Here is a 26,411-nt window from a genome sequence, read left to right as displayed (position 1 = left end):
CTGGAAACAATGCGGTTGCAGTGAACTTGGGAGGGGAAACGGAAAGTACACGCGCAGACAATTAGGCCTGCCAATTAATGAGCGGTGCAATGGCCTGTCCTCATTCGACCAACGTCTTGAGATTTTTTTAAAAATTGAAATTAATTTAGCAATTTGTGAATTTAATTGAACGCTGTGAAGACACGGCGATATTTGCGGGCTATGATATGCCACAGTGGAAGAGGTCATGACGTTCTTCTATTAACATCAAGATACCTCATTCGAGCCATGGCGGTCATTTATCGATGAAAGTGAAATGTAAGAAAGTGCTGTAAATGCGTTGCAATGAACAGCAGCCGGATGAAATTATTTGTATTGCATCGCTTTGCTCACGAAAAACAACGCCAACAGCAACACGTTCACGCTCTTTTAGCGCCACACAAAGCGATATCAGACACAACGAGGATTCTCTCAGTGTGCTATTCAAAGAAGTGAGCTCATATTTAAGCGGATTTTGTCGAGCGTTCGATCACACCTGCGAAGTTCCAAAGGGCACGCCAAGAGCGCTCCAAATTTCAAATACAATTGTTTCATGTATCCTTCGCTTTATCTATATTTTATTTTTGTAGCGTACCGTAAGCTCAGTGGAATGACATACATGTGAGAGATGTGCAGCATAAAAATGGTGAAGAGACAACTGTACAAAACACCCACACATTTCGTAGAGCGGACAGAAATTTCGTTGCAACTTATCCGTGATATGAGCAGGAATCAAAGCATTATCCAAGAAACATATAAGAGGCAATGCTTATTTCCAACATTCCCGAGGACAAGATAATTTTCGTGTTGCCTGGAGAGCGGTCATACCATTTGCTGCCATTGGTTCTGACACTGAATCGGTGCGACCGTACTTTAGAGAAAATATAAAACACTGTCTCTGATTAAACTATGCTTGATATAATCTGCGAACAAGCAATGTTCTGCAGTTACGCGGTTCATTTATGTTAGCAGTAAAGAACTGAAGAACTGCATATGGTGGACAGTTGAAAGAGTGTTTGTTCAATTGTTCGTATCGATGTGCGTATCATTACTATTAGTATAGCGACGTGTAATGGATACAATCACGGCTCCCACGGTGCATAGACGGTTAAGGAAAAACTGTAAAATGATATATTCTTAGCATCATTTGCACGAAATTATACATGCGCTAGAGCTTCTCTTCAGCGCTAGATTTGAAACGTGACGCAGCGCGACGGCGTGGATCTGAATGCCAGTTCTTGTCCCGCCCGTGCCGGTCTCGCACAATGCGGTGAAAATTTTCCTTCCTGGAGGCAGAGCGCGATGAATGGGAAAAGAAATGCGCCACTAAGGGCACGCTTTATTCTCTTTCACGCCTCGTAATTGGAGAGGGAAGAACCTCTTTTCTTTCAGTCAGGAAGACAAAGAAAGATTACGAAAGAACAAACGTTCTAAATGGACATTCTCTAAGCTACTTTCCGCATGCGTACATAGGGACTTAGTGCCTACATTATCAGTCCCACGCGTATTTTTTTTTTTTTGCCTTTGTGACTGCTGGCACATCTTCGCGGACTAAAACCAAAAATAAAACAAGGAAATTAGACACCCTATGGCGCTTGTATACTGTAATTCTTTGTCACGATTACATCGAGCAGCAAGAGCATGCACATACGTAACCTAGCAGTGAAAGGTCCGCAGAAATACGTTTACTAATTCTATCACGACAGGCAATGTTTGGAGACAGCCAAGATCTCCGATCAGTCACGAATAGCCAGCGCTAAGATACATGCGAAATGTCAGTGAATTCTTTCCCTTGGCCAAATGCGGCGAAATGCAGTGACTCGTTTCAGGAGAATTCCAGTTTGGTTATTTGAACCCTCGGCCCAGCGACGTTGCGCTCTTGCTGTCATTGAAACCCGCCAGTGGTCATTGTGGACAAAACAGATTACACTGGGACCGAACAAACCGGATCATCCTAGTATATCAGATCCATTCTGTACATTTTACTAGGCTGAAAGAAACGTGGCATACGCGGCGAGTTTGAATGAAGCGAAGTGCGAAGTCAGATGACGACACGTGGCCTGGATTATCATGCCTGGAGGGATTCCGGTAACCGATAGAGCGAGGACCATTTGTAATCGTGAGCGAATGATTCGCATTTGAATGGGCACGTTCCTAAATTTTTTAAACCCATTTAGTGATTGACCAGCACGCTCCTTGTTTTTTGCATATTATAACGATCAGCACATACGGACCTTCATCACGGAAGGGTAGTTTTGGGAGCAAGATCGCATATTATTATTTTGTTTTGAAAAAGCAAAGGTGCTACACGTTACTGAATTATTCTGTTCCTTTGCCCCCCCCCCCCCCCCCCCCTCTCAGAATCTTGCACTTGACTAGACCGCATCATTTTGGAAGAATTGGTGTAGCTGCCACGTGCCTATTTTCCCTGAACAATTACTGTGATCTGCAATATCGTGTGCCGCGCTTTTCCTTATCTATCTTACAAATTGAATATGCTTGGTATTTTTCTCCCTTTTCTAATATCGGAAAAAGCTGTCCGCGACTTGTCCTGGGAGATCTTGAACACGCGCCGGGGTAAGAAAAGGTACAGTGCAATGATTACTTTGTTTCAGTCCACCTTCCCACCACTCTGGCTCAGTGGCCTTGGGGCTCGGCTTCTGATCCCATGGTCGCGGAGGCCATGCGTGTTTCTATGGGGGCGGAACACAAATGCGCCAGGTATGTCAGTTCACGTTAAAAAATCTGAGTGGTCGAAATTAATCCGGAACATCTTACTTCTGCAGTCGTCATAGCACATGTGTTGTTAAACGATGTTACTCCGCATACCAGCTCCGTACTTACCATGACATCTGGAAAATGATCATTGTGATAGCAGGGACAAAAAGAAAAAAAAAAGTGCCGTGAAATAACAGAACTGACTTGTCAATGCTTTGTAACCTTTCCTTTTTTTCATTTTCTATGAAGGGTATGACGCATCAATGCTTTGTAACCTTTTCTTTTTTAATTTTCAATAAGGCGTATGCGTAGAAGGCTTTGAGGAAAACCTTTTGTTCAAACGTTTTCCCTTCGTGAGCTTTGTTCCTTTGCGCCGCGGTGGGTTTGCTTGCACGAGAGCCACGCGCTTTTCTTCTCAAAATGAAGAACATGTAGACGATAAAGCAAAAGAGAGCGAGCCGGTGAGGCCGATTTTAACGTCCTTGTATAGCGAAGGAAACATCCAAACACGCTGTCGGTGCGGAGACATCGTGAATCCCAGTTGCTTAATATGTCGAGGATGAGCAATGCAGCCCGTAATGATGTCAGGTTGCCGCACATGTAACCACCCCTGCTTTCCTTTTTTTCTTTTGTTCCTGTGCCAAAGGTATACGACCTTCCGGCACAAAGGTAAAACTGACCAGAAGTAATGAAAGCAGTGAAATGAAATATTGTATTCTGTTTGAAATATACACTGCACAAAGGTAAAATTGACCAGAAGTAATGAAAGCAGTGAAATTAAATATTTTATTCTGTTTGAATTAAACACTGCTGGTTCGCATTTTAGTGGTCGCGTTCCTAAATTTTCTAAGCCCATTCAGTGATTGACCAGCACGCTCCTTGTTTTCTGCATATTATAACGATCAGCACACACGGACCTTTATCACGAAAGGGTAGTTTTGTGAGCAAGGCCGCATATTATTATTTTGTTTGTGTGGTGACGATGTACGGTATTTTGTTGGTGACGATAAACAAACAAACAAACAAAAAAAAAGAAATCGATACGACTAGACATCCGATGCGACAGTTCTGAGGTAGCAGTTAAGTTTACCCCCTATATTAGGCTGATGCTGTGACTCTACTGAATTGTCTTTGTTTAAACCTAGGATTTGCACATGCAGCAGGATTCTTCGGGAGTTTGAAGGCAGGCAGCCCTTTAGCTCAAGAGGCTGCAGTGGAGTCAGCTGGGGAAGTGTCTGGAAGATGGTGCTTGCCTACAGCAGCTAGCCAGTTAGCTTTTCCATTGCTTCGATGAATTCGATTTCTCCGTCGCTCCTTCATTCTGTTAGTCTAGGCTGGTGGTGTAGTGGAGGGAGCAGATACGCGGGCCGGTCATTGGTGTAAATTCTGGAGACTATATATATATATATATATATATATATATATATATATATATATATATATATATATATATATACTGCAACTGGAAGGTACAGGCTCTTTACTTGGGATAGGTGCTTCATCAGACGCCGTATTTCCGGGTAAGGAGGTACTCTAGCACTGCGTTCTCTGCAAAAGTATGCTGAAACTTACAGGGCTGCTTACTGTCTTCATCGCACTATACAGCACATGCTTGCGATGTGCTCATTTGGTAATTAAGGGTAGTTTCACTCGAGTTCGATGGAAGACGATAGTTGACAGTGCGAAATATGAAAGAAAAGCCAAGAGACGTGAATGTTCACCGTCATGACGAAACAGGGTCTTTACACGCACACAAAGACCAACATTTCGTCTTATAAATGCACAAGCGACATACGCGCTTTGTCTGCTATGCACATAGCCTATAAGAAAAAAATGTACGGTGTTGACTATCTTAATAAGACAGAGATAAGCAGGAAAGACGTACATTTGCGCTGGTGCATATAATACTTTTCTGCAAGCTAAGCCGGACAAAGTAATGACATTAAATGTATACGCGGTGCGCTTGCAGCGCTCAAGAACAATAAAATGAAAGGATTACTCCCACGCCGACATATGCAATAAGTGGTAATAAACAAACCTATGCAGACGCCTCCGACAGATATCAACCATTGTTCACTTCAAAAAGGTGGATGGAACAAAAAGCTAATTGTTTTCATGCTCTGAAATTGAGGCTCCACAACATTAGAAACATTATTTTGCTGCCCTTGGTGTGTTTATACAGCCAGGGGTGTTTGTGTTCCGGGTCTTTGAGAGCGCTGTCTACAGGCCTACTACGGCTATGCAGTCGAAGCTTGAGTCGTGAAGCTAAGGGCCCGTATTCCGAACTTGTGTCATTATCGAAGTGTCGCTGTCTCACGTGACCTGGAGTCATCTGTTTGGTGGAACCGCCGGAACATGGTGTTTCCACCTCTTCCGGTACCCGGTTCCGGAATTTAGACCAATAAGATGGCTAGAGGTCACGTTAGATAACGACAGTTCGATAACGACGCAAACTCGGAATACGGCCCAATGACACGCATTTGTGCTATACAATGGGCTTGTGCTTCAAGTCAACAACGGGCAGGATCAGCCCACAAGATCGAGTTCCTATTGCAATGACCGTATGTAGACTTAAGCGAAAGGCAAAAAATACTCCTGTTTTGTGCGATGCGACATTCGAACTAAATTCGGAGCTCTATAGAACGTCTACACTTCCCCACTCTCTCTTTCACATCACCCATCACAGCGCTCGTCTTTACGAGGGGTGGTTATACTGCAAGTATCCCTCTTTCTTGAAAAAAAAAAACAACTCATTTTTATTTTCTTGTCACTTCTACAGAGAAGAAATTTTCGCCTTTTTGCAGGAAATAAAGGTGCATGAATTGCCTCTCGTAAGGCGGCCATCAAGCCATTGCGGAGGCCTCCTGATTGATTTATATCTCCTATGTTGTCATACCGTGCCCTGAAAACGCAAGAAACGTAGTGCTTGAATTAACTATAGCACTGCAACGCCTATTATTGCACAGAGTTCCTAGCTTTGGCGGCGTGGGAAGCCTCGGTGAAGAGGAAACAAAGTGAGAAATGGGCATCCCTCTTTTTTCAGACAATAGGAGGGAGGGACAGGAAAAGAGGGAGAGGGAAGAGACTATGGAACAACGAGGAGCCAGAAGAAACCGCTGTCGCCTTTACAGGGACGGGGGAGTGGAGAGGAAGTACGGTACGTCACATTGCGATTACTGAATCGGATCACGCCGCCTGCTCTCAAGGTCTCAGCTCTGTCCCGATGGCAAACTGATGCTAATGCAAAGATCGCACTGATTATCTACGAATATTTTTTTATCGGTCCTCGTCGAAATGCGGTAGTGGCAGCTACATCTGCGAATTCTTCGCGCAACCGCGTGCACAGCAGCCTTGACTCACGGTGAAGGCGAGCTCCATCTCGGTGTGACGCGTGGTGCCGACGAAGATGCGTCCGGCGAGCAGCTCCCGGCGCAACCGGGGCAGCGTGTCCAGCGCGGGCTCCATGCCCGGGTGGCTCATGAACGAGATGAGCACACTGCAGTAGGCGCACGAGATGACCGTGCACAACAGCCACCAGCTGGCTGCCACCAGACGGCGCTTGAAGCTAGACGAGAAGCGCCTGTCGCAGCCTGCATGACAGTAACGAAAGAAATCCAGATCAGTGAGATTCATGCGGTAGGTACCCGCGATCATTGATTCTCCCACAGCATGCTACATCATTATATTACCGACTATGTAAAGATATGACAAAGATATTGATACCCGTTTCTGGATCACTTGCTGCACTGCGGCACGGGATGTCCAGCAGTCTGAGACTTTTCTTTCAGGTGATGGTTTCAAGCTAAACTTTTGTGGCCAGAGAAGCGGACAGTTCGCTCCACTAGCCGGAGACACGCTCGCGATTTTTCGAGGCTGCGAAGCTTCGAATGGTGGGTGCAATCCATTAGCCCAATATTGACACTCTGTTGGAAGTGTCCACTGTAGAACCAGTGCAATACCAACATAGTACCAACATTGGCCGATGGTTAGTGCTGCTTGAGCAGGGTCCCGAAGTGGTGTATTCACATGTCTCTTTTCCATAAGAAAGGAGCTGCCCGAGTTAACAGTTTCTTCCAACTCGACCGTGCCATTTGGTCGATGATCAATAAGCGAAAGAGAAATGAGTTCCGACGTGTCATTGTACCTACGGCCAGTCAGGGTCTGCCAGCCATGTCGCCTGCCAACTACAATCTACTAGATACAGGCTCGTGGTTTCCGACATGGGTTCGGATCTTTCCCACGTTAAGGTACTAATTAACCCTCTTCCTTTAAAAAAGTTCTGGTTTTAAGGCGATAGCCCTTAATGGCGCATGCTCGTGAGCCGTGTCCGTCCGTCCGTCCGTAACGCTTTCGTTACGTTGGAGGCGGTAGCTGGCAGCTCACATGGCCGAACACTAACTGGAAGTAGAGCTTCCTGACATTACGTTTGACTGCCAACTCGGGCCTCTCCTTTCATATGGGAGGGTGATACCACAACCAGCCTGCCAAACCATTGTATTCACGTTATCCCTGGGTCACGCAGGCACGTCCATACGGCTCAGTTTATATAAAGCGGGGCTTTATATGTTGGCTGGTAGTTTACGCCATAGCGTCATCGCGAAGTTGAGAGTGAAAAGTAAGAGAAAGAGGTGCCGTAGTGGAGGGCTTCGAACCATCGCGCGATAGAGGCTTTCTCCTCATCTCAGTTTAGAGATCCAAAGTGCCCCCTAGAATTTTTTCCCCCACCTCTGGTTCCAATAATGCCGGAACTGGGTGGACTGTACAATCGTTTCTTAAAAATGAATGAGTAAACTAACATATCTTTTATAAAAGCGTGGCGTAAATTTGTCGGTTGGGGAGATGGCATAAGGTGTATGCGATTGGTGAGGAGACAGATTTTGTTTTGCTTATGCTTAAATTGGTGGCTAGAGAAAAAAAAATGCAAGTGGATAAATTGTTTCACCTTCAGTTTTAAACACTGGTTCGGATCTCGTTTATGATATTTTGCTTACTATCATATTGCATTGTATTTGAGCTCACCTCTGCTTAGAGCCAAGTGACTCCACAGTGAAAATAAATAATCAATTAATGAGATAATGATATTTAGGCCGCTCGTAAATGAACAATTAACGTGCAATTGCTTCGGTTCAGTTATAATGTATACGGCAGCCAAGCTTCTTGTCTGCAAAATTTAACAAATGAACGTGACTGGAGTGATAAGTACAAAGCTCAGAACAACCTTCCGTTGCGGAACGCAGAAAACACAGGTTTTACCACACTGAGCATGCTGCCGGGCCCCCATTTTGAGTCAATAGACGTAACGAGGATGTGCTTGAGAGAAGCAGACAAGCGTGGAATCTAATGGCCGAGCGTACCCTGCCAAATGATGCCCAAGTAGAGCGACAGGGCAACGTCCCCAGTCGAGAGGAAGCCAAGTTTCCCGGTGTTGCCGCGGTGGCGTTCGATGCGCATTACAGCCACGAGCAGCACCAAGGACACCAGGTATGCAACCAGCACGCCGACCCACACCTGCGGCGAGTACGACCACTGAAACGCACCGATGGAGATCTGCGCGGCTTCGTGGACGTGGCGACGAGGCAGAACTGGTGCCACAGATATTTACGTTCTCTGCCACCTCTGCTCAGCCACATGAAAGAAATGAAATACGTTAACGCAACGAGTCAAAACAGGATAGTGCGTGCTATGGGAGTAGCGTGTTTGGTTTGTGGGACTTAACGTCCCAAAGAGACTCAGGCTATAAGAGACGCCGTAGTAGAGGACTCCGGAAAGTTTGACCACCTGGGGTTCTTTAACGTGCACTGACATTACAGGGAGTAGCGTGTAACGTCCTGCAACTGAATATGAGCTATGAGAAGCGCCGTAATGAAGCGCTAATTCCGACAATGATTGCTGTATGCTTACATATCGCGTAACACACACAGGCTTTTGCCTTTGTGGAGATCATGGCGGCTGAAATAAAACAAGTTTATTAGGATAGGATAAGTCAGGAAAGGATCCAACCATGCCCTCTGTGATTAGTTCCGAAAGTACCGCCGGAAGGCGCGCTGCAGGAGCCAATCTCGAAGGTCACGACACAACTAGAGCAATTCACTGCTTCTCCGCTTCATGATGCGCAAATTGGCGCTGCTGCCGGTGACCTGCTGCTGTGGCACGCGTTGTCTGCTATTTGGTCTGCCATCTGAAAGGGCTCTGACAAACGAGTTTTAAACAAAGTTTGAAATTGCGATTTTTTATTGAAATGAACAGTGAAACGATCATGAGCTTGCTGCATGAGCACATTGAGAGAGAATGGTGAGTTTATATCGTCTGCTACCGCGTAGGTACGTTCAGCTGCAGTTACAACAGCGATACTCAGCGCTGTTTTTTTTTCTTTTTCTTATTTGGCAGCAATAATCGAGGAGTGAACTTGAGGCTGCGCTTCCTGTGCAAGCACAAACAGGGCATAATTTCGTATCAAGTAGCACCGCTCTTGACCAAGTGCAAAACCAAGGATGACTTAAGTCAAATTTATGTGCCAGTCTGTGGTCGAAACTTTTACTGTGTTCGGCGCCACGGGACGCAGAGCTGTTTCGCAAATTAAATGCTTCATTTCACCGTGCGTTTAAGATGTTACAGCCTCACTCGGTGATGTGCGAGCGGAATTTGAACAACGTTCCATTTCATTCCATTTATTTCAGCATCAAAATTATAGACGCCGAGGACCGTAAAAAAACAACAAAAACAAAAGCCTCACGGCCCTTAAACATGGTATTGGCAACAAACGAGGATACAAACACAACTAGATATTCAGACATGGAAGGATCTGGATCGAGACATATGTAAGCAATGCAATTACAAGGTAAACAAAGTGTTTAATGAATTATAGACCAACACCGTGTTTATAAACAAAGGGGGCGCTCGCGGCGTCGCAGCCGACTGGGGGTGAAAAATAGGGTTAGCGCCCATTGGAGTACATGGAACCGAAATATTTCTAAGCAGTTTTTTAATTTCACGAGACACCTATGACATCCTTATTCGGTGCAGAGTAACCGTGAACATCCTAGAATAGGTCGTGAAAGTATAAATCTCATGACCGAGGCGAAGTATTTTTAAAACACCGCGAAACGTATGGAGGTGAGAGTTGGGAAGGCGACCCATAAAAACACAAGTAAACGCAACTTACCGCAACATTTTTCTCATTTCGCAGAGCACCAGAAGTGGTGGCCGGTTGTTAAAAATTGGCCAGCGCTTTGAAGAAGTATGCTGCGCCATTGCAGAGGCGGTCTACTTTTAAAACTCCCCGAATAATCTATGTTGTGAATCCAGGCGCCCCCAAAATGCTCATGTAGCGAATCACGTAGTTTTGTTTACAGTCTGATATTCTGCCGCATGAAGTAAATTAGCTTGATAATACTGTCCTCAAGTGATACATCCTAGACAGAATTACATTTAAAAGACAGTTGTCAAACGCCGCACGACAATACAGACCGAACGAGAGTCGCGCATTGCAGCAGACGACAGCGCAGCTGGCGATACCCACCGCGGCCGCCTCCAGCTTCGGAGCGTCTGCTAGCGACAGCGTGTGGTGCATGGCCGTCTGCAACTGTGCGCGGTCAGTGTGTCGTGTTGTGAACGGTTCCGCAAGTCGTCAGACTTGCAGAACTTGTAAGGGAATGTAGTGTGCCATGCAACATGATGTCGGGGCGTGATACAAGACGTTCACCAAAAATATGAGAATGTTTCAACGCTGCTGAACCGAGTAAAATGTTACGGTAAGTTGTGTTTACATGTGTTTCTATGGGTCGCCCTCCCAACTCGCACCCGCATACGTTTCGCGGTATTTTAAATATACTTCACCTCGTTAATGAGATTTCATACTTTCGTGATCTGTTCTAGGGTGTTCATGGTTGCTCTGTATACCGAATAACGAGATCATAGGTGCGCCGTGAAATTAGGAAATTGCTTTGAAATTTTTTAGGCACATGTATTCCTATGGGCCCTACGCCTAGTTTTCACCCCAAATCGGCCCACCCTGACGACAGAAGCGCCGCATCGCACTTACGTCACAGATCGGTGTTGGTCTATACGTACTGCATGATGCACTGGAGAAAAAGGCAGACAGCATAAGTATTGTGACTACGATGTATTTACAAAAGCAATATTGTAGCTATGAAACATTTTGGAGCACACTGCATAGCACCTGACAGCCATAGTTGCGTGCTCGAGGTATTTCCCACAGTTCAACGCTGAGGGTATCCCGTGCTTTTCGTTTACCAGTCACGTTTGCTATCCAACCTAAAATATACTCCTACGTCTCCTACTTTCAGAAGCTATGGTACACAAAGACGCGGTAAAGGAGGAATCCGTACTGTTCGCAAACGACTCCTACTCCCTCAATACTGTCAAGCGCTCCAAACTGTTTCTCGAATAAAAAAACAACTAAAATTCTGCGATAAGGAGGAAAACTTTGAAGAGATGCCTGCCAGCTAACTTCAAAATAATTGCTCGAATTGGTTGCTTAACGCCACGGTTCTCAAGCTCCGAAGCCTTCTGTGACTGGTGCAATGCAGTGCTACATTTATTTTTTTCCTTATAAATATTTTTTGTTATATCGGTTATATTGCAGTGAAGTAATTTTTTGCCTAAAGCGTTCATTTTAGCGCGTGGAAGCTAAGTCCAGACTATTGCTTTTTTTTGTAATTTGTTTGTGTATTGTGAGGACTATACGCCACTAACCATAGGTACCTGTCACGATATTAACAATCTCTGTTCTATGTTTGACATTATTTCGTCAATTAACGGCTATCACGAATAGTTCATTAGCTGCTCGATGTTGGTTTTGCAAGGATAGTAGTCGTTGTGAGATCGGCGCCGAGTTGCTTAAGGAAAGATTGAAAGGGCAAATTAAAACTCGATTTCTGCTCGATGAAGTAGTTTCCCTGAAAAAAAAAACAAAAACAAAACAAAAACAAAACAGCAACAACAACAACAAAAGAGACACTCTTTGATCCTCTTGCCTTATTAGGTAAACGTCAAATTGGACCATAACCTCTTGAACCTATTTATGTCTTGTGTTCATAGCTTAGCTGGTCATGAGTCTGGTCGTTCCTCTTCTCGGCTTGACTGCACGGTTAATCGGCCTTCACTCGAACTGCGGAAACCGCGTGAGCGCGTATTATTATTATTTTTTTTTCTAGTTCGACCTGCGAGTCAAACGCTGCAAAAGGACAACATTTACTGACTTCCGATATTTAAAAGGCAAGGGCAAACATAATTGACGTAAATAAACTATGCCTGCTTGTTTTTATGCTAAAGTGATAAATGTGTTTATAAATAGGACTCAAGAGAGCAGAATCAAGTGACACCAGTAGTGGATGACGCGCGCCGCTTTGCGGCACATCTCCAACCGCAGCGCCTCTTGAGGTTCGTGTCATAAACTAGAAAAGCAGTGCTGTCTTTGGCACACCAACTCATCTAGCAGCCATATCTTATAGGTCTAGGATCTAGTCCATACATATCGTCCACCGTAGTGGGGTAGGCAAAAATATGTTTAAGAAGGTGTTATACATTTCAGGCCGGAAAAAAAAAAAAAAAAATGGGCGAAAGGAAAAGACCGTAAGGAGGGGGAATTTTAGCACTCACAAAATTTCGGCTGGTGTTCTGACACCGAAACAGTCCTTATGGCTGCACCCTTGTCCGGCACATTGACATACCAGAAGCACTGCTGACGCCTCTTCATTATGTATTTATTCTTATTTATTAGTACACGCTGCGTCTTGTGAGACCAAGTGGAAAACGAATTACAAGTATGCATAACTTCTGGTGGGACTATACATGCATTGCGTGATTGGGTCAGAACTGAGACAGGGCAAATAATGTCACCAGGATTCAACTACTGTTCCCTAGAAACCTCCAGGACCATCTTCGTGGCGTCCCTGACGGCCCCTGCAAACTGACTGCAGTCCTTTGTTTGTTTCGGAATGCAAAACATTTTTCACCAGTTTCTCTGAGCATATGCACTTAGTATATACATCTATGGGCTGCTTGCGACCAAGAATCTGCTTTGTGGCCAGCTGAGAGTTCGCGCCAGCACCGGCTTTGTGAAGTGTTCCGTGCGCACAATCCACCGGCCAACATGCCGGCACACGGCGAGCGCCTTTTGCGGGAGAATATTTGTTCTACAGTTAAACCAGGCTGAATTTAAGCCGCACAGTGTTTCAATAAGGTCTAAGGATGGATGGACGGAATATAAGAGCATCTTCTTTGAAACGGGGGAGTAGCATAGCAGTTGCCACCTTTTCATTTTACATCTTGAATGTTGCTATTCATTTGTCAACTACTTCGTCATTTCAGTTACTAATTTTTTAAGAATTATTTCTACCCTTCTAAACTTTTATCATCTTTCCGCTTTTGATCCACCAGTCTTCCAATCTTCTTTTTTTTTTTGCTAATTGTACTGGTGTGTCTATAAACCCTAGGGCCTCAGGGAAGGTGATTGCGCCTGCATCTACATTCGGACGGATACAATAACATTCAGGAATAAGATATTCAGTTGTTTCTACCGATTTACCACATACCGCACATGTGTAATCTTGGTTGTTATTATTTTTTTTATTTTTTTTTTTTGTAAAAGTGGGACACCGTCTGCTGAGTTATCATAGAAAGATTTTTTCCTGGTCTGCCTTTTCCAGTTTCGATATATTTCTGCAATCTGCTTCTTTTCTACACAATTTATCAAATTTTTCCTTCTGCGTTTTTTACCTGTTGTTTACCGCTCTTTACTTCTCCGTGATTGTACCCTCCATACTTACTGGTCAGTTTTCTTTTTTCCCCCCTCCATTTTGAGTTCATGCTTCAGTGTCCTGCTAGTGACATCTGGTGGCCAGAGCGAAAACCTTTCTCTTCATTTCATTGAACGAAACGCCAGTCCTCCAAAGACTTGAGTGCGCTGAAGGAGAGTTTCTGTCGCGCGTCGCAACGTGGCGCCACTGCGTGGATGGATGGATAGAATATAGGAACGTCCCCTTTGAAACGGGGTGGTATCAGTAGCTATCGTGCTTATTTTTCTCCCTATATCGTAATTATTGTTTCAGATTGGTTAACTGTACCATCATTCTATTATTGAAGTTTTGTTTCTACATTACTAACAATATGTCACTTTTCTGCTTTTAAGCCACCAATCTTCCAGTCGTTTTTTTCTACTGGTATCTCTAAACCCCAGAGCTTCAGGAAGAGTGACTGCGCCTGCATGGACTTCCGGATGTATACCATTACATTCGAGTATAATATGGTCAATTGTTCCACTGGAGTTACCACATATAGCACATGCGTCATCTTCATTGTTAAATTTCTTTTTGTAGCTGCGTGTTCTAAGGCACCCTGATCTAGCTTCAAAAAGTAGGGCACTGCCTCTTGAGTTATCAAAGAAAGCTTCCTTCCTGATCTGCCGTTTCCACTTTCGGTATAATTCCACACTGTTTCTTTTCCATCGAATTTATCCAATTTTTACCTTCTGTGCTGTTCACTTGCTGCTTAACGCTCTTTATTTCTTTGTCCTTGTGACCAGCATACTTACTGGTTAGTTTCCTAGTTCTTTTCCTCATTGTGAGTGAACGCTTTTTAGGTATAAGTATTTAAATACTTTAGCTGCCCATCTGTTACTGTCCAATTTTCTCAGGCGTTCCTCATATAATATTTTACTCTGAGCTTCCTGTACTTCGAAAGATGGCCAGCCCATATCTCCCTGTACCGCCTCATTTGTGGTTTTGCCGTGGGCACCTAGTGCTGATCGTCCGACGGCTCTCTGATTTATTTCTAATGTCGACTGTGCCTCTGATTTTAGGCACAAAACCGCATTTCCGAAAGTAAGCCCGGGCACCATAATTCCTTTCCAAATACCCCTCAAAACCTCATACATGTTGTATCCCCAAAATGCCCCATGCTTCATTATTCCGGCATTTCTTCGCCCTTAGGCCTTAAATGATTGCTCTTGCTTTCCAATGTATGCCAATTTTTCGTTTACCCATACCCCGAGATATATTCTGCGACTCTGGGTATTTCATGGCCTTGTATTTTAAGACCCTGATCATTTGAGCCGTTGAAAATCATCGAACCCGACTTAACTGCGCTAAAACTGAAGCCTAGAGAGTCCCCTTCGTCTCCGCAATATTTAACTAGAGTTTGCAATTCTTCCAGACTCTTAGCTATTAGCACAATATCGTCTGCATACATCAAACCGGAGAGGCGCTGCTTTACCGCCTTTCCACCTAATCTATATGACAGGTTAAAACCTAGGTTACTTTCTTGTATCTTCCGTTGCAGGTTTATCATATAAAGCATGAACAGCAGCGGTGATAGAGGACAGCCTTGTTTTAATCCTTTGCATACCTTGACAGCTTCCGTACTTCTTATCCCTTCCCATGTAATTTCTACTTTGTTATCCCGGTATATTTCCTGTAGGAACTCTGTTACCTCATAACCGATACCTTCTTCTTTTAATATGTTCCACAGGAGTTCCCTGTTTACGTTGTCGTACTCCCCGTTTATGTCCAGGAAGGCCAAATAAAAAGGTCTATTTTCCGCTCTAGATATTTCGATGCATTGGGTAAGCACGACCAGGCTATCATCTAAGCGCCTACCATTTCTAAAGCCGCTCTGAAGTTCTCCGTGTATCTCGTTACTTTCTACCCATGCTTGCACCTTTAATTTCACCGCCTGCATGGCCAACCTGTACACAACAGATGTTATGGTAATCGGCCTTAGGATTTTAATGTGCATCATTTCTACTTTCCCTTCATAAATGAAATTCATTTTACTCTGCCGCCCGCTGTCCGGAATTTGCTTATTCGTTATGACTGTTTCCAAAGCTTTTAATAACGTTTTCTTGCTTCTTGGACCAAGTTCATTATTCAGCTTGATCGGAATTCCATCTATTCCTGTAGGTGTGTTTTTAGGAGTATTTTTTTTTTGCCTTGTTCAATTTTAGATTGGTCAGTTGTAAGCTGCTTTGTATTCTGCTATCATGTGTTGCTTCCTGATTTGCGGAGATTACCCTATCGTTGCTCTTAAATGACCCGGCTATAACTGATGTAATGTAGTTCACTGCGTTGTCTCCCTTTAAACAATTTCTCTCGCTGTCTTGAATCTGATCCTGCTTTCTTTGATTCTTTTTACCTAGCCAGCTTATATGGTTCCACAATTCTCTTGGTCCGCCTCTAGAGGCATCGTGTATGTCAGCCATCCAGCGATCAGTGGACTGCTTTATTTTACTTTGGACGAGGGCCTGTACATCAAGTTCCTTTTGTCGATATGATTCCCATCTTTGGTCGACTTCCTCCTGAGATACCTGTGCTTTTTCTTTTTTTGCCTCTCGGTGTTCCCTTGAAGCAGCCCGTCGTTGTTCAATGGCTTCTCTGATTTCCTTATTCCACCAGCTCCGTGGCTTCTTCTTTCCATTCCAGCGGTTTGCTACTTTCACCTCCTTAATTTTCCTTCTTATGAGTAGTTCTACCTGTTCATAATCCCAGTCTTCTATGGGGCGTTTCTCTATTGCTTTCTCTATATCTGCTGCTATCTGCGCTATTTGATCGTCGTTTAATTTTGCGTTTAGTTTTTGTCAAGTTCCCTTTCTCTTTTCGTCAAGGGACTCATCTGCAGACTAATACGTTTATGATCACTTACCAGACTACACTCTCCTTCTTCGTCTATTTCCATTTTTGTGACCTTGCTATAAATTCCCTGTGACATTAGACGGTAGTCAATAGTTATCTGCCTGTTGCGGAATTCCCACGTGATTTGTCCTTCGCATTTTTTTTCTCTATTTGCTATAACTAGGTCGTGTCGCACACAGAAATCTAGCATTAGCTTCCCGTTACAATCCGTGTATCCATCTAGATCGTCGATGTGGCCGTTGTCACCCAGCCGAATAATATTGGCCCCGTCTCCAAGCTGGCTTATATCCTCACTGAGACATTCAACAAGATCCTTGGTTTCTTGCCTGTATTGGTGTCCTTTTCCTAAATAAACGACCCCTAGCCATGTCCTTATGCCGTCAATTGTTCCTGGTACCCAGATATGATCTTTACAAGATGGTTTTATTCTTTGCCAATTTGTTTCCTGGTGTATCAACATGCCTACCCCTCCGCCCTTTTTTTTTTTTTTTTCGTTCTCGTTCTATTGCACCCTTCTCAGACGTAGCCTTCTATAAACGGCGGATCTGCTAGATCTCTGAGATTAGACTCGCATTTGAGCGTACGCACCTGCTTCGTCATCCTTTCACTGCTGTTCTATCTCTTGCCATTTCGCTCTTTTTTTTACCTCCTTGCATGTTTATGTAGCTGATCCTAGTGTTAAATTTCTTTTTTTTTGCACTTTTCTCTCTCGACCTCTTTCTTGCCATTTTTTGGGGCTTAGCCTCCGTTATTACGCTTTCTTCTGCTTCACTTCTACCTACCTCTGTGCACGGAGCCCTCGCGGAACCCCTAAAAAATCTACAGCCCTGCCTGCCAGGCGCCAGCCGATCTCTGCTCCCACCCTTCTGTTAAAATGAATGCCATCTCGCTGAGAAGCCCTGTAAAAACCTGCTTTATGCACCTCCCTGTTTACCTCAACCACTTCGAAACGCTTCTCCAGGCTTAACTTTCTTATGTCCTGATTAACTGTCACCACGTCCTTTTCCAGCTTTCCGTTCAATCCTAGCACCTCTGGTACTGTCCATACAACTATCTGCGCTTGCTGTGCTATCTCCCTGATATCGTCAACTCCCTTAGATAAACTTTGCACCACTCCTGCAGCGTCACCATTTAGGACATCGTTTAGCCCCGCGGCTACTATCACCATACTGCGCTCTGCGGAATTTTTCAACAGCCTATTTTTACTCTCTTTCAGCGCTGCCCTCATTGTCATCTGTGGGAAGGTTCCAACTAACACTCGCATATTACCCTTTACACTTTCCAAGATATCTCGCTTTCACCTGCTCATGTTAGAATCTCAGGCGATAAGCACCTGGGCATTCTCTCTCCCTCTCCCAACTGTTGGCTCCTGCTTTCGGTTATCTGTGTTCTTTCTGGGAGTTTCATTCTTCCTTACTTCTTCCTTTTTTTCCGACCTCTTAGAGCTACTTCTAAATAACTCTGTCGGTTCGGATCCGCCTGACCTACTTTGCTTATGCCTTCCATGCCAGTGCTGGTCCCAGCCACGTGGCCTGCACTGGAATGTTCGTCCTCGTTGTTTCCAAGGAAAAAATCCGCCTGACCTACTTTGGTTATGCCTTCCATGCCAGTGCTGGTCCCAGCCACGTGGCCTGCACTGGAATGTTCGTCCTCGTTGTTTCCAAGGAAAAAATCCGCCTGACCTACTTTGGTTATGCCTTCCATGCCAGTGCTGGTCCCAGCCACGTGGCCTGCACTGGAATGTTCGTCCTCGTTGTTTCCAAGGAAAAAATCCGCCTGACCTACTTTGGTTATGCCTTCCATGCCAGTGCTGGTCCCAGCCACGTGGCCTGCACTGGAATGTTCGTCCTCGTTGTTTCCAAGGAAAAAATCCGCCTGACCTACTTTGGTTATGCCTTCCATGCCAGTGCTGGTCCCAGCCACGTGGCCTGCACTGGAATGTTCGTCCTCGTTGTTTCCAAGGAAAAAATCCGCCTGACCTACTTTGGTTATGCCTTCCATGCCAGTGCTGGTCCCAGCCACGTGGCCTGCACTGGAATGTTCGTCCTCGTTGTTTCCAAGGAAAAAATCCGCCTGACCTACTTTGGTTATGCCTTCCATGCCAGTGCTGGTCCCAGCCACGTGGCCTGCACTGGAATGTTCGTCCTCGTTGTTTCCAAGGAAAAAATCCGCCTGACCTACTTTGGTTATGCCTTCCATGCCAGTGCTGGTCCCAGCCACGTGGCCTGCACTGGAATGTTCGTCCTCGTTGTTTCCAAGGAAAAAATCCGCCTGACCTACTTTGGTTATGCCTTCCATGCCAGTGCTGGTCCCAGCCACGTGGCCTGCACTGGAATGTTCGTCCTCGTTGTTTCCAAGGAAAAAATCCGCCTGACCTACTTTGGTTATGCCTTCCATGCCAGTGCTGGTCCCAGCCACGTGGCCTGCACTGGAATGTTCGTCCTCGTTGTTTCCAAGGAAAAAATCCGCCTGACCTACTTTGGTTATGCCTTCCATGCCAGTGCTGGTCCCAGCCACGTGGCCTGCACTGGAATGTTCGTCCTCGTTGTTTCCAAGGAAAAAATCCGCCTGACCTACTTTGGTTATGCCTTCCATGCCAGTGCTGGTCCCAGCCACGTGGCCCGCACTGGAATGTCCTTCTTCGTCGGTTCCAAGGACAAAGTCGGCCATTTTTTTTCCATTTGAGGAAGCTGTCCTAGCAGTTTCTGATTGTCTGCCCTTAAAAAAACTACTTCATTTTCTGAATCATTCACACGAGACACTAAACTGCCCTTTTCTCGTTCAAATCTATCTAGGCGCGCACTCAGCACGCAACACCTACACAAAAAGTCACTGCCTTCCGCTTCATCTACAGAGTCAAAACGCGTTTCCTTGAGATTAACCTGCGCCTCACACTGAGTACATTTTACCTTCTTTTGATTGCACGTCTTAAGCATGTATCAACAGAACTATTTCTACTACGAATTTTCAGAATATACAAACTGCAAAAGGAAGACACAAATACGACTAGCAAACACGCGTTAAAATAAATTCTGTGAATGCCAATAGCCTAGAAAAAAAGAATATTTATCTAAACAAAATAGTTAAAGAATGAACGCCGAGAAAACCTAGCTGCCGGCACGAAAAACCGGGCCGCTAGGCCAAGGAGCTAAAATCGATTCTTTATGCTGCACCTAACCTAGCTAACTGAAAACGAAATAAATTTAATAAAAGAAAGAACTCGTCTATTTGACGCTTTCGAAAGCTCCCGCTGTCGCCAGTCTGTCCGTTTCCGGTAGCCACGTGCAATCGGAGGAGCGATGGAACATGCGTCTGTACCACACGGCTGACAACTGTCAACTGTTGTCAACTATCAACTATCTCCGCAGAGGTGCCACCTTATTGGCTGTCTGCTCGCGTTCTGGACATAATCTCTTTCCCTGCTCAAGTCAGTGCAGTCTTCCATCGCCTTTAATTGCGATCGCGGCATTCTACTATGTATATCGTACATGAGGTTGCCAATTTACTATTCGGTCTCGGTGGTCTCAATTAAGATAAAGAGGAATTGGAGGCATGCATGTACTTTTGAGAACCTTACGTGGCAGGCAGTACGGCCAGTCCTTGAGTGTACCATCGAGCATAGGATGATGAAGGCGTCACCCAGAATAAAGCAGCCGAAGATAATCTATTGCAGCCATATTTAACTGTCTCCTAAGCTCGCCGAAGGACTCTTCTCATTTGTCGTCAAAAGATTTCTTCCCTTGCTGTGATTTGAAACAGCTAGCAGCTAGTTAGAAAAATGTAAACCGAAAGAAAGGGATGCACACATTAATCGAATTTGGCCCTTGATGTGTTTTCCAGAAAAAAGCTATTCGAATAATGGCACAAAATATTCAGTATGAACATTCAAATGAATTATCTGTACTACTGGGTATTCTGTTTACATACAACACTGCTTCCATAATTACTAAATCATTAACCTTTTAACTTAACAACCGTATCTCTTGTAACTCATCAGGCACCAATAGGTTCACTGTACGCCATCACTCCTCGTTCCAATTTGCACACCAGTTATGGCCGACAAACACTACAGTTTAGGGGAAGTAATTTGTAGAATAGTCTCGAATATAATTTTCAAGTTTTACCTATGCTTCGTGCCTTCCAGAAACAACTAAATCTTTTTCTACTTAACTCGCCCTAGTTTATATTTCGTTGTCGAATGTTGTTTGTAGTGTTTGAACAAATAAGTTTATCTGATGCCACCACAGTCATTGGTTCTTAGTCTCCCGTGTTTTGTTAAATACTGTTTTTGTTATTCAGTCCAAAAAAAGAAACGCTTAGTTTATGTTTGTTAGGACCCTTAAACAAAATTCGGCTGGATCCCTGAGGTTTACGTTTACACTTGTTTTTTTTTGTATAATAAACAAAACTTTCAAAAACATAAATGCACTTGGTCAACCGGATGAACATCGCGTATACTCCGTTTTACGGGCGCGGAATCATCCCTAAGGTGACATTTTCTTTCTTCTGTTCCTCTACCGTAACCGTGATGCATTTCGAAGGCTTCAGCCTTTCCCATGAAACCAGGACCCCCATTCCGAACTTGTGCAATTTTAGGAAGTGTCCTTTTCGCTCTTTTCACCTTAATCTGATTGTTGGATACGTCAGAAACGGAAGTGGTGACAATCGAAGTGACCAGCCGTTTCCGGCGTTTGCCCTATCCAGATGATTCGAAGGCAGGACGATATCGACACTTCAGAAAACGACATAAACTCGGAATACATAAACTCGGAATTCGGGAAAGCATTCAAAACGTTGACTCAGCGCCCCCCCCCCCCCAAAAAAAAAAAAAAAAAACAAGCCCCCCCCCCCCCCCCCCCCCCTCCCCTTCAGTTTATGACACCTTTTGGCAACTAACCCGATTTGAACCTAAATGTGAAGTAATAATGTAGTTCGATTTTTTTCCTTAAAATTTCCTCGAATTTTCCTTCACTCCGCTATTTACCACCGCCTACCCCCTTCCCCATTTCGCAGACACAAAAATTAATAATACGAGAAAACTAAGGTGACTTCTTAACACGATGTGGTAAAGTTATTCGGTGACTGTACCTCGACGGCGAACGGCCGGACGATTACTAGGGCGCGTGGTTTTTCTGCCGGCGCCCGGACGATAAACTTTACCACTTGGATGTAATAGTAGTGTGTGTAGTCCAGGATTTCCTCTCGGTACGGGGTCTGGAATGAGGCGCTCACCGCAAGGTCAACTTCCTGCGGACGAAACAAGAAGAATGGGAAACAGGGACCGAATCAACATGGACTCGCGCGGAAGTGCTGCGCGATGACATGGCGTACCAGTGCTGACCATCGAGAAGATAATAACGAGGACGATGGTAACGACAAAACGCATCACTGAACTTACTTGCAGAATGAAAGTTCCGTAACTGCTAGCCTTGTCGCCTGTTGTACTGGAAAATGCCTTTCTCCATTTCCGCTCCTAGGCAGCCCCGTAATTTTTACCAGTTATGAAAAAAACTGTTGTCCAGGCTGGCTTTAGTAATCAGGAACACGCCTAGACAGGCTAAACGCTATATGCTTTACCGGGATAATGGGGACAGTCTGAGAGTTTAAGTGCAAAAACCGTTACTCGGTATCTCGTTACGCGTTTTGAGGCATGCTTAAACGCCGTGCGAATTGTACGCGACAGCGCCCGCTTGCTAGCTTTAGCTGGATCGGTAACGCCATCTGCCGGCGCACAGAAATTACAAGCGCGAAAAGGCCGCACCGATAGCGTCGGCTGCTGTTCGAAGATTTTTGATTGAATGCCTTGTTGATGCGTAGGACGCCAGTATGCGTAAATCACCACGTCATATTCACGTACTACAGCTCATTTATAATTTTATATCGTCCCGCTCTTGTATCGGTTTCATCCAGGCGTTCCCCTAGGAATTGAAAGTAAGGAAAATAAAAAAAGTGGGGTTTGAGGGTCGCGGAGAAGCGGTAGTAAGTTTTGATAATCATCGCTGTAATGAAAGAAATCTGACACGAATAGCCAGTGCTTAAAAAAACATAAACAAGGAGGTTTACACCCCTGTAAGGAGTGTGTAGAATTTAGAACAAGGGTTCAACTTAATTTAATAACAAAGCAGCGAGTTGATGTAACATTAACAGACAAGAAGCAGGCAGTGCGCGTGAAAGAGCAAACGGAGGTTAGTGACATTCTAGTGGAAATCAAGAAGAAATGTTCATAGGCAGGACATGTAGTGCGAAAGCAAGATAACCGATGCTCGTTATAAGGGAAGCAAATTGGATTCCAAAAGAAGGCAAGCATAGCAAGGAACTGAAGAGGTAAGCTGGACGGATGAGATAAGGCAGTTTTCAGGGGTCAACCAAAGCAGTTGTCACAAGCCCTGCAGTGGGTGTAGTCACGACTGATAGTCTTGATGATGATGGAATGATATGGTGCGGGTAGGGAAATCGTTGGCTTCAACTATGGCTAATACGCCAAAGGTGACCAATATTAGGTGTGTACGAATTGTACTTATAAACCTAATCAAGAAGATTAGCGCAGCTTCACTAGTGAAACGAATATGCATAGTCCAACTAAAATACGAATGGAGTAGATGCTATGGCGAATATTCGTAAAAAGAAGCAAGTAATCGTGTGAAACACTGAATAGCCAGTGGCGGCACTGTGGTATACGATGTTATAACTGGTTTGGTTTGCGTTATAAGGCATCAATGTACAAAGCGATCAAGGCTGTAAGGGAAGCCGTATTGAAGGGTTGCGGATAATTTTGGCTATCGGGGGTTCTGTACTGTATACTGTGCACTGGCGTCTAGCTCTTCGCCTTCATCGAAAACCGGCCGCCGCGGCCGCGATTTGGTATCCCGTCGTTGGGTTAGCGCCGTAACCACTGAATCACCGTGGCGGGGCGCTGCTATAACTGATGGAGTTAAGGCTCTCACTGTTGAAAAACCGTACAGTAATCTATAGCACTAATCAATACAAAGGCATAGCAACATGAATTCGATATATTACCATTATGACTGTGAATTCATAAGTATGCGAAAACTACATGTTACTGTTCATGAGGAAAGAGCCTCCCCTTAAAATCTGAGACGGATGAGAGCTATACAGGCATGAGCTAAGTGCGAGCCACACATGTGGTCCGAAGTCGAAAGCAAATGTAATGTTTTACTGAAGCTACGTGAGAAAAAAAATCATCACAAACCTACAGCTTCCGCGACATTCGCATGCCCAGCAGTTATCTCATTTTCCTGCCCCCATTTGTTTAGCTGCACAAAAGGCTTACTGTCAGTAGTATAAGCGGACCCTGTAAGAATGATAATCTGGGCTATCTGGTGGTGATTTATTTTGGAATGAATGGAAGTATAGTAGGTTTAGTGCGACATGGAAAGGGTGTACCGCGTTTCTTTTTCCTGCAACATCTGTTATATCTTCCTGATAAGGCGCTGCCTCAACACACGACTGTGGAAGTACCGGAAAACTCTGACAACCAGCCTGTCTACACAGCTTTCAGCACGCTGCGCTTCTTGTGATGAACGTTGCCTTCATTTTATGAGCCCCACTATCCTGGTCCACCATCGGAATCAATTGACCCATGGACCCATGAAATGACGGAAGCAAATCATAGTGACAAATGCAAAGCACACGTGTGTTAGCGAGCCAACTTTGTCCATGCAGAAGAAGATGCGCAATTTCACTGCATTCGATCTCGTACCTCCAGTCACAGCTGCTATTTTCTTGCTGCATGAGCGACCACGAAGTGCACATTACGCTTCATTACAACTTCATACATTAACTACAGCGCTGTGTATCTTCCCTGTGTGTTCTTTGCCCGCGTTTTCTGATGTCTGTTCGTTCGCTAGAATAGTGTAGGTAAGGCTACCTGACATTCAGTACTGCATATACTGGGTACTGCATCGCGTGTACGTTTGTACCTTGTACAAATGAGACTTGCGACAAAGGCTCGGGTCACTTCGCCGTTAAAGACAGACTACTCTTTCGGCTGTAATGAGAGTCATCGTTGACTCATACTGCCCATTATTTTCCTACCTACTCTCTTTACTTAAGTGATCGCAATGGAATAGTGCAAGCAGTAAAAAAGCGGAAAAGCAGTCGACCTTGTCGAACAGGAAACGTGAGCCAAATGCACATTACGGTCGAAGAGTCAGATAATTCGAGGCGAAAAACGATCATGTGAGGGAGAAGGAAAAAGAAGGAAGAGAAAATAATACAACGTGAGGTTACGTGAAAAGGAAAGATGCGCAACCTAAAAGGGTGGTCAGGCGGGGACGTAACATATAGTCGGTTTCGTTACATGCCGCACTTCTGCACACGGCTTACGCAAAACCGACGCACTCCTCGTGCTATGCCTTCAGGTCGACGCAGACACGAGGAAGGAACAGGGCTCGTGAGGCGACGGCGCGCCTTCGGTGGACCAACAAAACCGCCAGGGAAGCGAAGCGCGTACTCTACTCTTCGTGTCAGCTTTGTACCACGCGGGCTGAAGCAACTGCGCTGTAGTAAAACCAGTTCCTCTGTACTCAAGCATTCAGCGTGAATTAAATGTAGATGGGAATGCCTACTGTATATTGTAACGTGAATATGTTTTTATTTGGTCAACGGAACCTGTAGCATACATGAAGGGCGGCTTCGCCTTGTACTCTTGTCACATCCTGTGCATGTCGAGTTCATCAAGAGCGACAGGTAAGGAAATAAAATGCACACTCTGCCACGTCAGATAACTTTAGAGTAGTGAAAATAACGTAGCGCCTAGAAAGGACAGCGGGTGGTATGCCAGGGTAAATCTTTGGATTCATAGAAAAAACGGACACAGCTGCCGTGTGCATGAAAGAGGAATGTAGGTCTGTGAGTACTTGACGGCTGGCAGCTGATGGATTACATTAGGACATATGGAAGATACCCTTATCCTGCGCAGGCAACGTTCATGCCTAACTGTAAGAGTAATGAAAAGGGACTACTTATATTTTCTACGAGAGAATAATGATGATGCAGTACTTAGTACTTTCAACGCGTACAATATGCCGTGCACTCGACATTTAGGGCCGCATGGATCCACACTTGCCGACGTATTCCTTACGACTCTGTATGTAACGAGAGCGCTGCACATAATAATGGCCCACAGAAAATCCTTTCTTGAGCTCAGTGCATTCACGTTCCCTGCGTGTGTCTCAGACATCTAGTTTCAAGGTACGCACTATATTTCTACAAAATGAAAGACAAGGACCTCTGTAGGTAATAATGACGTCGAGTAGGTTATGCAGAGTGGGTCTCTGTGTAGTGAAATCTATTAGTAGGAATAATAGATACATGGGAAAAGTTTAAGGGCGCAATCGAAATCAGCGCTTGCTTCAAGTGAGCTACGCGCTCCGTGACCTTGACTGTGATTTCACTTTGAAGAAAATGCATGTGTGGAAGAAACACAGACAAGGAAGGCTGCTTCAGGATGGGGCACGCACCCTTCTGGAGACCATGCCAGCGATGCCTGTCCAGCGGCCTTTTCTTTTCGCGCCCCAGGTGGCTTCTGGATCTCGAACGGGCACCAGGCTGCAGAGGTCGTGTGGATGAGTGAGACAGGCAGATTGACGGATCGATAGACGAACAGGAGTAAGACAGGGATAAAAGGCATGCAAAAAAAAAAAAAAAACTGGATCGACTCGGGTAGACGGCCTGAAGAAGATGCTGCAGCGAAAAAGAAAAAAAAAAAAGGTAGAAAATCCTGCCATAAGCTTTGTTCTACTGTAGTTTTGATGGGGACGTGTTCAGTTACCACAAAGCGCAAAAAGCATTAATATCTAATTTATTACTTCAAACGGGGAAATTAAATTCTGAACCGCTGCATTTAGGATGCATATACTGCGTGCGCAAAATTTAAGAAGTCCTTCCGTATGTTCCAACGGCAGTGTTAAGTACGATGATAAAAAATAGTGGCCGCGACATGCTTCTGAAAGTAGTGCGCCTGTGCATTTTTAAACCGAACAATAAAGAGCGCCGCCTGTGACG

At 44.8% G+C, this 26,411-nt stretch overlaps 1 protein-coding gene across 1 annotated transcript in view; it reads right to left on the bottom strand.

Annotated features, from left to right (window-relative positions):
* The window catches only part of LOC146208206 (putative glutamate receptor), a 44,886-nt gene extending 18,937 nt beyond the window's left edge, over positions 1 to 25,949 (bottom strand). Inside the window, exons 1-4 of the mRNA XM_084591882.1 lie at positions 25,868 to 25,949; positions 21,474 to 21,632; positions 8,091 to 8,244; positions 6,097 to 6,326 (exon numbers count right to left, since the gene is read on the bottom strand). Coding sequence (XP_084448008.1) covers positions 6,097 to 6,326; positions 8,091 to 8,244; positions 21,474 to 21,632; positions 25,868 to 25,882 — 558 coding nt within the window. The 5' untranslated portion in view covers positions 25,883 to 25,949. The remainder of the gene's footprint in view (positions 1 to 6,096; positions 6,327 to 8,090; positions 8,245 to 21,473; positions 21,633 to 25,867) is intronic.
* Between the last annotated feature and the right edge of the window lie 462 nt (positions 25,950 to 26,411).

This window comes from Amblyomma maculatum, chromosome 1 (assembly GCF_055883805.1).
Source record: "Amblyomma maculatum isolate TAMU_Amacu chromosome 1, ASM5588380v1, whole genome shotgun sequence".
NCBI classification, from domain to species: Eukaryota; Metazoa; Arthropoda; class Arachnida; order Ixodida; family Ixodidae; genus Amblyomma; species Amblyomma maculatum.
Note: the sequence above shows the minus strand (reverse complement) of the source record. Positions and strands in the feature narration are given on the sequence as shown.